The 12,997-nt window shown below is 40.8% G+C and overlaps 1 protein-coding gene across 1 annotated transcript; it reads left to right on the top strand.

The window, feature by feature from the left end:
- The first annotated feature begins 3,325 nt into the window (after window positions 1-3,325).
- On the top strand, window positions 3,326-4,413 carry LOC148423277 (uncharacterized). The gene has a single exon (XM_088415558.1). It carries the CDS (start codon window positions 3,467-3,469, stop codon window positions 4,391-4,393), a length of 927 nt encoding a protein of 308 aa, XP_088271684.1. The 5' UTR covers window positions 3,326-3,466; the 3' UTR covers window positions 4,394-4,413.
- Window positions 4,414-12,997: the final 8,584 nt, after the last annotated feature.

Below are 12,997 nucleotides of genomic sequence, written 5' to 3'. Positions count from 1 at the left end.
GAATGGGAAGATGGACCAAAAGCACCCGAAGAGATCATTGGAGCGGACAGTGCACTGCACACCTATGTCACTGCCCTAGATCTCACAGAAAAAGAATTGCAGTACAAGAAGAAGGTAATTTGTTACCACCTGGCGCCGTACACCAGCAGTGGAAGCAGGACACCCAGAGAAGAAGAATTTGGAAAACTCTGGTACCGACCACGTCCTGGGAGAATACGACACCCGGAACAAGCCGTCATAATCAAAATCGCTTTCCAAGTCACGATGATACCTTATGATGGGATCTATGCCTTGGCCATAAAGCTGAGGGTGGGGACCGCCGAAAATTACCTAGAAAAACCAATAAGTGGAAATTCAGCGGAATCCGGTGAAGAAACTGAAACAGCGAATGAAGAGATAAATGATGACAAAGCAGAAGAATCCAAAAAAGGGCAGTCCCCAGAAGAGGAGGAACCAACTGAGGCTCCGCCCCCCAAGCTTAAAAAGCCCAGCCTGACCGACAAGCTTCCAATCTTGACTAGACATCTGAGCAAAGAGTCAGCAGAGAAGGAACTCTCCAGGCTGTGGAAGAGACCGTCAACCAAGACCGAGGGAACCGAGAACCGCCTGGCCATACTTGGTGAAGCATGCAGCCGGCAATTGGAACCCAAAACGACCTCAGTGGAGGGAGAAACAACAGAAACAGAGCAATGATCCATGGTGCGCTCTACAAGGATCATGACTACGTGCATATTGACCACACGACTGAAACGGACAAAGAGAAGAAGAAACTGGAAAACGAAGTTTTGATACAATCTATTGGAGAAGAGAAGGCGAAAATATACACAAATTACCATGCTTTGAATGACTTGATAAGAGAACGTGCAGGTAAGAAATTTCCTTTTATGCTTAGAGGACGCCTGGACTACTCACATTCATGCATCGGTAAGATGTCTCATAATTATCTCATTGAAACCGACATCACTTTCCGCAACGGAGATTACTCCGAACCCAAGAAAACCAAAGAACAGCTGCAGGAGGACTGGGGCTCAATGCCAAATCTGTTTAGCAACCCGCAGTGGTGCTATGCGGAAGCAATACTCAAGTATCCTACGCCTCGACAAGGAACTGAGCTTTGGAGAACAAAATTCCCCCCTGGATTGCCTTGGGTGCTGAATGCCCACCAGGATGAGGACATACTTGTCAGATGGGGACCAAACTACTATGATAATGTACAACCGCCTTACATCGAGATCTCCAGGACCACCAAGGAGGACAAAGAACTCCTGTGGACAAACGATAGAGCCATGTTTTTGGAAATCAAGAAAAGAGAAGCTGAAGAAGCAGTTGGGACCTACAACAACTTCAAACAAGTGCTGATTGTGAAAGTTGTAGGAGAAGACTTCTGCCGAGACAACCCACCGACTTTTTCATGCTTAAGAAACCATGAGTCCAGCAGAAATTCTTATTGGAAATTGACCTCACTGTTGGATGAATGGAGGCAACCTGTGTACGAAGAATTGATACAGGTATTGCAAATAAGACCAATTAGAGCTTGGAGCAGAGAGGAACACAAGAACCGCGCAGCGGGAGTTAAGGAACTGCCAGGAGAAGGGCGGGACCAAGAGGTTGAAGGCCCCTCCCCCAAACCAGGCGTGGTCCAAGTCACTGCGTGGAAGTGGGCGATGGCTGAAGACTACAAGAGGATTAGAGGAGCGAAGGGTCAGAAGTGGCAGACATCCAGCAAGAGAGCATCGAAGAAGACCTCTTGGAGAGCGGTCTCCACTTAGAAGACCCCATGGACAACGAACCAGAACCGGGCTCCTACCTCCACCAAACATCCCCGCAATTGACTTATGCCAACATTGAACCGATATACAAGAACACAGAACTCCTCAACGATCCAAGCTCTCCTCAAAGTGATGCACCTGAAGACCCATCTAAAGTGGTGCACCACTATGAGGAACCAGTGGTTGTAAGCCAACAACCACAGTCAATGGAAGAAATAGAATTGGTGCCTATTGAAGAAGCTGAACCTCCGATGATATCTACCCAGGACTTCAGCCCCAGCAGAGGCTTCCCTCTATACAAGCCATCCATCTTGCCTTTGGATGAGATACCTTGGGAAAAATATGTTTGCCGAATACTGTTTACTTGTTGTACGATAATCTTAGTGGCAGTATGGCTCAACTGCTGGTTCGGTGACATACGAAGCTGCAGAAAAATTGTCAAGCCTGACCCGCTAGAAATGACAAAATTCGAATATGGAACAAGCAAAGAATACAACCAGACCTGTTGGAAAACCAGAAGCAAGAAAATCAAGATACAATGGACCTACCCATACCCACTGATTGATTCTGGGGGGCTCGAAGGACTTATCAGAAAAGTTAAGGACGATTTGAAACCCAGAGTCAAGACAGGGATTGAACTCCTGAAGAATGCAACAACGTTTCGAGACCACAAAGAAGACTTTGAATTCACAGTCCATGATGTGTGGATGCTTGCTGGAAAATTGGACACTCTAGCTGAAATCATATTGTTGATAAAGAAAGAAACTAGGTTAGTTAGAAGAAATTGGATTAAAATAGGGAATGAAACAGGAAAATGGCACTATTCGTCATATTGCTCTCCCTTGCCCGGGCGTGATGACGGAGAATGGATCGAGGGGACCAATTGGGTAAGAGACGCTCCAAAACCTAATAACACTTGTATTGATTTCCGCCCTAAGTGGGAACCTTGTTGGAGTTGTTTGAAATTAAATTGTGTGCCTGAAAAATTGTTAACCACTCCGGCACCAGTCCCCGCTAACCGTCATGCGCCGTTTAGAGCTAGAAATAAGAAAAGATTGGGGAGATCTATAAAAGTTCTGGCTAAACACAAACTTGACATAACAAAGCATCAGGTAACAAATGTATGTCTTTTGGCACAAAAACTTTCAAAGTGTTATTGGAATGTTGGCAGTAAATGTACTGAACAATTCCAGGTTTTAGTAGCCACAAGCATTTCTAACCCTGAATTTGAGGTAGCAAACCTCTGGGTAGACTCCCCCATCCAACCAATAACTAAAGTAGATTATGAACATTGGTTGAATGTGTCTCTCCCCTGGCTATGGGAGAAAAGACTTGACCTCTGGTACGAATATAGAACCACCCAAGGCTCTCACCATTTTTTCAAAACGCCTCAGAACATGTGGGTTCAGCGACTCCCAAACCCAGATGATCTGATGTCTGTACCACAAAATGATTTTAACAAAATTGATAAATGCGTAGCAGATAGAATCTACGACGCTCTGCACCAACAACAATGGTCTGTAGGGAACTCACCAAGGTGCCCCCTATACGAAGTTCAAAAGCTAATTTCGGTGCAATGGTTATATAATTGTTCTGGCCTAAAAACCAACAAAACTGTGAAGGGAATCTTACAGCAATGGAAAGAATTCCACACCAGAGATCTCACAAGAACATGGTGGGGTTTTTGGAAAACTGAAATGAAACAATATGTAATGCCTTGCCTAAATGTGTCGACCAACTACTGGGTCAAGTATCAGTATGTTGCAACTGTCTACTCCAAAGAACAGGACATTTGGCCCTCGTACACTCCGTACTTGTATGCCACTCCTAGACCTTGGAGGATGATTTGTAACAAAGAAAAGACTCAATGTTCAGTTACTTTGGCCCGACGACCTTGCAACACTTGGCCCCAGTGGAAAGATTATTGTCAAGAGAACTTTCCTGATGACGGTTCTACTGACGATGAAGGAGCCTTTTGGACAAAGCAGTCCGACGGGACATGGAAACGCAATCGACACGGAAATGAGACTTTCTGCCAGAAATGGATGAAAGACTACCAACTGTTCATCGCAAAACATCGGACTGCACCCACAAGGTACCGGCCTAATCAACCTCATCCCCTTCGCCAAATCATTGAAGGACACGCGCTCAGAAGGAGCCTGTGCTGGGGACAGGAAGTGATTGGCTACGACTGGGTGGGCCCGAATAAGATCTACAACAACGGGACTTGTCACTCCCCCGCTGAACACTGGCTGCAGTGTGGCAGCGGCACTGACCTCCATGATTGCGCATGGTACGAAGTGGTTGGCCTGGCCTTTGTCAAAACCACCAAGGCAGCCATTAGAACCAGCGTTGAGATTGTGGGGGAAGGGATGTCTGCTGTTGGAGATTGGATGGCTGAAGCAATTGGGGGACTGTGGAGATGGATTCTGCTGGCGATCGGAATCATCGCCGTTGCAGGATGTATCTACCTCATCACCAAGGGTGGAGTCCAGCGATTCATCTCACCGAGGGGACGACCCAGGACAACCTCCAATGATGCAAAAGCCAGCCCACGAAATGAAACCGCGCCCGAGGGGTGGAGCCAAACTGCCTATAAGAGCCGCGGCTCAGCGGCACGCTAGTCACTTGGTCTCTCGGGTCCAAGCTGAGCACTCAAAGGTGGAAAGGTAACCTTGCTGAACCATGGCAAACAATCTTAATGATACTACTTACGGACGACCTGGCACCGTCACTGAAGTAAGTAATGAAATTGAATTTTGGATAATTTTTGCTATTTGGATAGGATATAGCTGCACTGGCTATTGGGATTGGCGACAATTTACTCGACCTTTAATTCTAATTGTTTCTATATCCAAAGTTTTGGTATTAAGGCTGCTGTTCCGTACTTACACGTATGGCATGGGCCTTTTTCTTGTGTACATGCATGGGCGAGTGAAAATCAACCTCAACACAGCTGTGGGGATAGCGGAAACTGTCCTGCTGCTCTGCTGGCTGGTGTTAGACGTTGTGTCTGCCTTTTTCTTCCCTCTAGTCTACGGGGCTACTATTCTTGAAGGTGTGCTAGCCATGGCTCTGGCTTTGTATGTTATGGGCCTGGTGACACGGCTTAAGTGCCGCACTAGCTCCAGCCAGGTCTGGGTTATACGCACAGTCAAGCTAGTACTATGGGGCATAGTATGGGGAATAATCTCCCTGTTACTATGGCTTGGTATAGTTAGTCAATTGGTTTTAATTGCCTGGTTCTTTACTTATTCTGCATTTTTTACCCTTCCACCTCGGAATGCCAATCATGATGATAATTTGCCTAGACTTCATACATACACACCCCAAACACCCACATCACCAAGACGCACTCACACTGATCCACCACATGCACCCATACCACAACAGCACCCTTACACTGATACTCCACCGGCTATACCAAATTATACCGGACACAACCTTTCCAATTCTACTTCTTATGTTGCTAGAATCGCGCTCCCTAGTCCTCACCAGTCTCTGGAGATTATATCACCAGTGATTGCTGGACGACCTGGAGCTCCCGAGTAATACAGTTCTTCTGTATCTCGGTCGAAGCGAGCGGCAAAAAAGGGCAACCAAAAAATGTACAAAAAAATTAAGGAAGCTCCTGCCGAATAGGAGCAATTCGGTTTTTTGATCTTGTGGTTATGAAAATTATAGGTGAGCCTCCCTTCCTGTCTCCTGTGCGGGACCGAACGAGTGTGCTTCGCCTGGGTCGTGGGGAAGTCCTTCATGGGTTCCTGTTGCTTCCCTCCACCCTACTGTTCAGGGCCAAACTGGTTCCTGCCTGATGGTGTCTATATCAGAAATGATGCATGTCTGCTTTCAGAGCTTCGGCTGTCCCTGGAAGGATTTACAGGGCTAATTTTCGGAGCCAAACTGGTTAAGATGACCCGAGGCAGTTCACGTTTGCCTCCATCTCTTGTCCGGGATGGAAGTACTGCGCTCGGTTATGTTCATTCTTTGACTCATTTAACTTGGCGTTTTCCTGATTCCAGTCGCTGTATTACCTCTCACCTTAACAGTGGTCTTTGTGTCGCTACAAGCCCTAGAAGGATGCCCAAGCCGAGTCCTCCGGTGGCTGACGCCGGGGTCCCTGAGTCGGCTCCCGCTGTTACCACTGAGGTCCCCTTGAGCATCCCAGTGCAACCTAAGAGCCCGGTAATTGTACCGGTCTCGCCTATGTGGTCAGGAGCAACCTCCCCTCCGACCCTGTCACCCCAGGTTCGCTCGCCCATGGTGTGCGATTGCGGAGACCTTAATGATGGGGATACCCATGGGGATTCGGAGGAGGACGTTGTGGATGATGATGACCTGGCTCCCCCCACTGATGCCCCTCCTCGAGCTGACTCGCCCCTGCTATCTCTGCATGCTGCATTGCATGTATCCACATTGGCTATGATGACTGACTTTCCGCAGTCATCCAACACTGGGGTTGAGGATCTGCTCGACGAGATTAGGCGGGAACATCAGTTGGACTACGACTTCTGAGGGTTCTCCGGGATGGCCCTGCCAAGGCTGCCTGGTACTGAATCCAAGGAGGGGGTGTCATGTGATGAGGGCAATGGCGACACATAGTGGTGAACGCAGGTAGTGCAGCGATGTGATGGAATAATGCGCCATGTTGATGTAACATTGAGCCAAATTGATGTAAAATTATCATGTAAATTATTGGCTTAAGATACCAGTCAGAATTGACCTCGACTGGAATAAAACAAATAAATGAATATAATATAAATATAAATATATTATAAATAAATATATCATAAACAGCAGACACCAAATCATCTCTGAAGACAACCAACATTAAAGAAGTCCATGAAGTCAACTCACAATGTAGACACATTGTGAGGCCATAAGATCAAAGCAAGCTTTTAGCAATAAGTCATGCTCAATATTACTCTGTAACTGCCATTGGAAAAAGTGTCAATTGATCACAAATGTTAAGACCTATGTTCATGTTTATTCTGTAAATGTGCACATATGATATGTTATTGCCTTTTTTAGCCTGATTTGAAATATGCAACTTGTTATTACCATTTTAAACTGTATCTTTGATCAAGATACAGCTGAATCATATCGGAATGTTCGTGTGTTCAAGTGGAAAGTTACTAAACGGCCAGCACAGACACTGAGCTGCCAGGTCAGCATACCAAAAGAGGAACAAATGCCCATGTATGCTTATTTTTGGTGGAAAGGCTGCTGCCTGGCCTTGAGTTGATATTAGTCATGTCCGATCGTTCGATTAAAAGTGCTCAAAGTGTCACAGTGACACTTTCACTTCCTCCATTTAAGGCTAAGATCGTTCATTAAGGCTAAGATCGTTCAAAGTCCTCCATTTAAGGTTAAGATCGTTCAAAGTATGTTCCATTACGCGTACATCGAGTCATGGGATTGAGGTCCTATAAAAAGGCCAACACCCAAGACTCGTAGCTTCCTTTTTGCCTTTGCCTGCCAAAAGCGTGAGGATCCTCTCCAGGCTTCGGGTGTAAACCACCAAGTCGGAGTAGGACTCTGTCACTCTCAGAATTGGACACTTTTTAAATTCTTGCGACGTTGTTAGCCTTCGGAGGATTTCAAGCAGCAAACCGGTAAGGAAGTCATTCTAAATTCTAAATCCATCCGATAGCCCAACTAATAATGTCATTAATTCGCAATGTAGGAGGATTGAAACTGATCACTTTGATCCTCTTTCAAAATTGGTATTAGACTTTTTAGAAACTTTCCACTCCTTTCATTATGTTTTAAAATCTTTATTTCATTATACTTGTTTTTGTGCATGGTTTTTCATAGCCTTGGACGAAGTTTTATCTTAATCATTTATTAGCTGAAAGACAAAATGTATTGAATGTGTTTTTGTGTATTATGTATTAAGAGGGCATGGTAGGCCCAGCCATGTACTTTTTGATACTGTGAATAATTATTCGCTTTGCTTTCGCTAAATAAATACTTCAAAATTTCATTCTTTATTCTATCTCTGTCATTTTTATAGACCAAAATTAGAGAACCTCCTAGTCTTTTGTAAGTGAAATAATTATATTGCCTTTACATCGGCAGTGCCATTCTTGATTAAAGTTTAGTTACTCAGAGTTGGTTGAAGTTAAAACAAACGTACCCGAGTGGTCGTATAAGACTGCTAAACCCTATTCTGGTCTTAACAAGTGCAAATGATCTTTTAGAGTGAGGAGCAGCCATATATAATTTGCGTAATTTTTCTACCTTCTCGTCTCAACGGTTACTCGACGAGTCGGCGGATTAAAGTAAGATGGGTAGACGCTTAAAAACTTAAAGGCTGTGAGCACCAGAACGTATCCTCCTCGACACCGGCTTACGCAGATGTCCGTCGCCTGGCGATACAGCGTTAGAGCTGTGCTGGACTAACGGGACGTCTTAACCCTTTAATTGGAGAGTCGGTCAGGACTGTTAGTTGTCCTCAGATAGCTGACAGGACTGCGGTAAGAGCAGATCAGTCAACATCATTGTACATTGAAATTTCTGCTTGCGTATGCTTTAGAAGCAAGAATTAAGAGGACTACATTCATTATTTCAGCTGAAAAATGCTTAGTTTTTGATTTATAGTCAACATTAATGAAATGTCCCCAACAGCGTTTTCAGCCCGAGTGGAGCACATTTTGACAGTTTTTTTTAAAAACATCATTGTACATTGAAATTTCTGCTTGCGTATGCTTTAGAAGCAAGAATTAAGAGGACTACATTCATTATTTCAGCTGAAAAATGCTTAGTTTATGATTTATAGTCAACATTAATGAAATGTTCCAAACAAGCGTTTTCAGCCCGAGTGGGGCACATTTTGACCGTTTTTTTAAAAACATCATTGTACATTGAAATTTCTGCTTGCGTATGTTTTAGAAGCAAGAATTAAGAGGACTACAATCATTATTTCAGCTGAAAAATGCTTAGTTTATGAATTATAGTCAACATTAATGAAATGTTCCAAACAAGCGTTTTCAGCCCGAGTGGAGCACATTTTGACCGTTTTTTTAAAAACATCATTGTACATTGAAATTTCTGTTTGCGTATGCTTTAGAAGCAAGAATTAAGAGGACTACATTCATTATTTCAGCTGAAAAATGCTTAGTTTATGATTTATAATCAACATTAATGTAATGTCCCAAACAAGCGTTTTCAGCCCGAGTGGAGCACATTTTGACTGTTTTTTTAAAAACATCATTGTACATTGAAATTTCTGCTTGCGTATGCTTTAGAAGCAAGAATTAAGAGGACCACATTCATTATTTCAGCTGAAAAATGCTTAGTTTTTGATTTATAGTCAACATTAATGAAATGTCCCCAACAGCGTTTTCAGCCCGAGTGGAGCACATTTTGACTGTTTTTTTAAAAACATCATTGTACATTGAAATTTCTGCTTGCGTATGCTTTAGAAGCAAGAATTAAGAGGACTACATTCATTATTTCAGCTGAAAAATGCTTGGTTTTTGATTTATAGTCAACATTAATGAAATGTCCCCAACAGCGTTTTCAGCCCGAGTGGAGCACATTTTGACTGTTTTTTTTAAAAACATCATTGTACATTGAAATTTCTGCTTGCATATGCTTTAGAAGCAAGAATTAAGAGGACTACATTCATTATTTCAGCTGAAAAATGCTTAGTTTATGATTTATAGTCAACATTAATGAAATGTTCCAAACAAGCGTTTTCAGCCCGAGTGGAGCACATTTTGACCGTTTTTTTAAAAACATCATTGTACATTGAAATTTCTGTTTGCGTATGCTTTAGAAGCAAGAATTAAGAGGACTACATTCATTATTTCAGCTGAAAAATGCTTAGTTTATGATTTATAGTCAACATTAATGAAATGTTCCAAACAAGCATTTTCAGCCCGAGTGGGGCACATTTTGACCGTTTTTTTAAAAACATCATTGTACATTGAAATTTCTGTTTGCGTATGCTTTAGAAGCAAGAATTAAGAGGACTACTTTCATTATTTCAGCTGAAAAATGCTTAGTTTATGATTTATAGTCAACATTAATGTAATGTCCCAAACAAGCGTTTTCAGCCCGAGTGGAGCACATTTTGACTGTTTTTTTAAAAACATCATTGTACATTGAAATTTCTGCTTGCGTATGCTTTAGAAGCAAGAATTAAGAGGACTACATTCATTATTTCAGCTGAAAAATGCTTGGTTTTTGATTTATAGTCAACATTAATGAAATGTCCCCAACAGCGTTTTCAGCCCGAGTGGAGCACATTTTGACTGTTTTTTTTAAAAACATCATTGTACATTGAAATTTCTGCTTGCGTATGCTTTAGAAGCAAGAATTAAGAGGACTACAATCATTATTTCAGCTGAAAAATGCTTAGTTTATGAATTATAGTCAACATTAATGAAATGTTCCAAACAAGCGTTTTCAGCCCGAGTGGAGCACATTTTGACCGTTTTTTTAAAAACATCATTGTACATTGAAATTTCTGTTTGCGTATGCTTTAGAAGCAAGAATTAAGAGGACTACATTCATTATTTCAGCTGAAAAATGCTTAGTTTATGATTTATAGTCAACATTAATGTAATGTCCCAAACAAGCGTTTTCAGCCCGAGTGGAGCACATTTTGACTGTTTTTTTAAAAACATCATTGTACATTGAAATTTCTGCTTGCGTATGCTTTAGAAGCAAGAATTAAGAGGACTACATTCATTATTTCAGCTGAAAAATGCTTGGTTTTTGATTTATAGTCAACATTAATGAAATGTCCCCAACAGCGTTTTCAGCCCGAGTGGAGCACATTTTGACTGTTTTTTTTTAAAAACATCATTGTACATTGAAATTTCTGCTTGCATATGCTTTAGAAGCAAGAATTAAGAGGACTACATTCATTATTTTAGCTGAAAAATGCTTAGTTTATGATTTATAGTCAACATTAATGAAATGTTCCAAACAAGCGTTTTCAGCCCGAGTGGATCACATTTTGGCCGTTTTTTTAAAAACATCATTGTACATTGAAATTTCTGTTTGCGTATGCTTTAGAAGCAAGAATTAAGAGGACTACATTCATTATTTCAGCTGAAAAATGCTTAGTTTATGATTTATAGTCAACATTAATGAAATGTTCCAAACAAGCGTTTTCAGCCCGAGTGGGGCACATTTTGACCGTTTTTTTAAAAACATCATTGTACATTGAAATTTCTGTTTGCGTATGCTTTAGAAGCAAGAATTAAGAGGACTACATTCATTATTTCAGCTGAAAAATGCTTAGTTTATGATTTATAGTCAACATTAATGTAATGTCCCAAACAAGCGTTTTCAGCCCGAGTGGAGCACATTTTGACTGTTTTTTTAAAAACATCATTGTACATTGAAATTTCTGCTTGCGTATGCTTTAGAAGCAAGAATTAAGAGGACTACATTCATTATTTCAGCTGAAAAATGCTTAGTTTATGATTTATAGTCAACATTAATGAAATGTCCCCAACAGCGTTTTCAGCCCGAGTGGAGCACATTTTGACTGTTTTTTTAAAAACATCATTGTACATTGAAATTTCTGCTTGCGTATGCTTTAGAAGCAAGAATTAAGAGGACTACATTCATTATTTCAGCTGAAAAATGCTTAGTTTTTGATTTATAGTCAACATTAATGAAATGTCCCCAACAGCGTTTTCAGCCCGAGTGGAGCACATTTTGACTGTTTTTTTTAAAAACATCATTGTACATTGAAATTTCTGCTTGCGTATGCTTTAGAAGCAAGAATTAAGAGGACTACATTCATTATTTCAGCTGAAAAATGCTTAGTTTATGAATTATAGTCAACATTAATGAAATGTTCCAAACAAGCGTTTTCAGCCCGAGTGGAGCACATTTTGACTGTTTTTTTAAAAACATCATTGTACATTGAAATTTCTGTTTGCGTATGCTTTAGAAGCAAGAATTAAGAGGACTACATTCATTATTTCAGCTGAAAAATGCTTAGTTTATGATTTATAGTCAACATTAATGAAATGTTCCAAACAAGCGTTTTCAGCCCGAGTGGGGCACATTTTGACCGTTTTTTTAAAAACATCATTGTACATTGAAATTTCTGTTTGCGTATGCTTTAGAAGCAAGAATTAAGAGGACTACATTCATTATTTCAGCTGAAAAATGCTTAGTTTATGATTTATAGTCAACATTAATGTAATGTCCCAAACAAGCGTTTTCAGCCCGAGTGGAGCACATTTTGACTGTTTTTTTAAAAACATCATTGTACATTGAAATTTCTGCTTGCGTATGCTTTAGAAGCAAGAATTAAGAGGACTACATTCATTATTTCAGCTGAAAAATGCTTAGTTTATGATTTATAGTCAACATTAATGAAATGTCCCCAACAGCGTTTTCAGCCCGAGTGGAGCACATTTTGACTGTTTTTTTAAAAACATCATTGTACATTGAAATTTCTGCTTGCGTATGCTTTAGAAGCAAGAATTAAGAGGACTACATTCATTATTTCAGCTGAAAAATGCTTAGTTTATGAATTATAGTCAACATTAATGAAATGTTCCAAACAAGCGTTTTCAGCCCGAGTGGAGCACATTTTGACCGTTTTTTTAAAAACATCATTGTACATTGAAATTTCTGTTTGCGTATGCTTTAGAAGCAAGAATTAAGAGGACTACATTCATTATTTCAGCTGAAAAATGCTTAGTTTATGATTTATAGTCAACATTAATGTAATGTCCCAAACAAGCGTTTTCAGCCCGAGTGGAGCACATTTTGACTGTTTTTTTAAAAACATCATTGTACATTGAAATTTCTGCTTGCGTATGCTTTAGAAGCAAGAATTAAGAGGACTACATTCATTATTTCAGCTGAAAAATGCTTAGTTTATGATTTATAGTCAACATTAATGAAATGTCCCCAACAGCGTTTTCAGCCCGAGTGGAGCACATTTTGACTGTTTTTTTAAAAACATCATTGTACATTGAAATTTCTGCTTGCGTATGCTTTAGAAGCAAGAATTAAGAGGACTACATTCATTATTTGCGCTGAAACATGCTTAGTTTTTGATTTATAGTCAACATTAATGAGATGTCCCCAACAGCGTTTTCAGCCCGAGTGGAGCACATTTTGACCGTTTTTTTATAAACATCATTGTACATTGAAATTTCTGCTTGCGTATGCTTTAGAAGCAAGAATTAAGAGGACTACATTCATTATTTCAGCTGAAAAATGCTTAGTTTTTGATTTATAGT

This window comes from Hippichthys cyanospilos, chromosome 5 (assembly GCF_059441005.1).
Source record: "Hippichthys cyanospilos isolate Australia breed blue-spotted pipefish chromosome 5, RoL_Hcya_1.0, whole genome shotgun sequence".
Lineage (NCBI taxonomy): Eukaryota > Metazoa > Chordata > Actinopteri > Syngnathiformes > Syngnathidae > Hippichthys > Hippichthys cyanospilos.
This window is presented reverse-complemented; position numbering and strand designations above follow the sequence as displayed.

Excerpts from the sequence above, each read along its gene's own strand:
- LOC148423277 (XM_088415558.1), top strand. The coding sequence starts at position 3,467 with ATGAAACAATATGTAATGCCTTGCCTAAATGTGTCGACCAACTACTGG.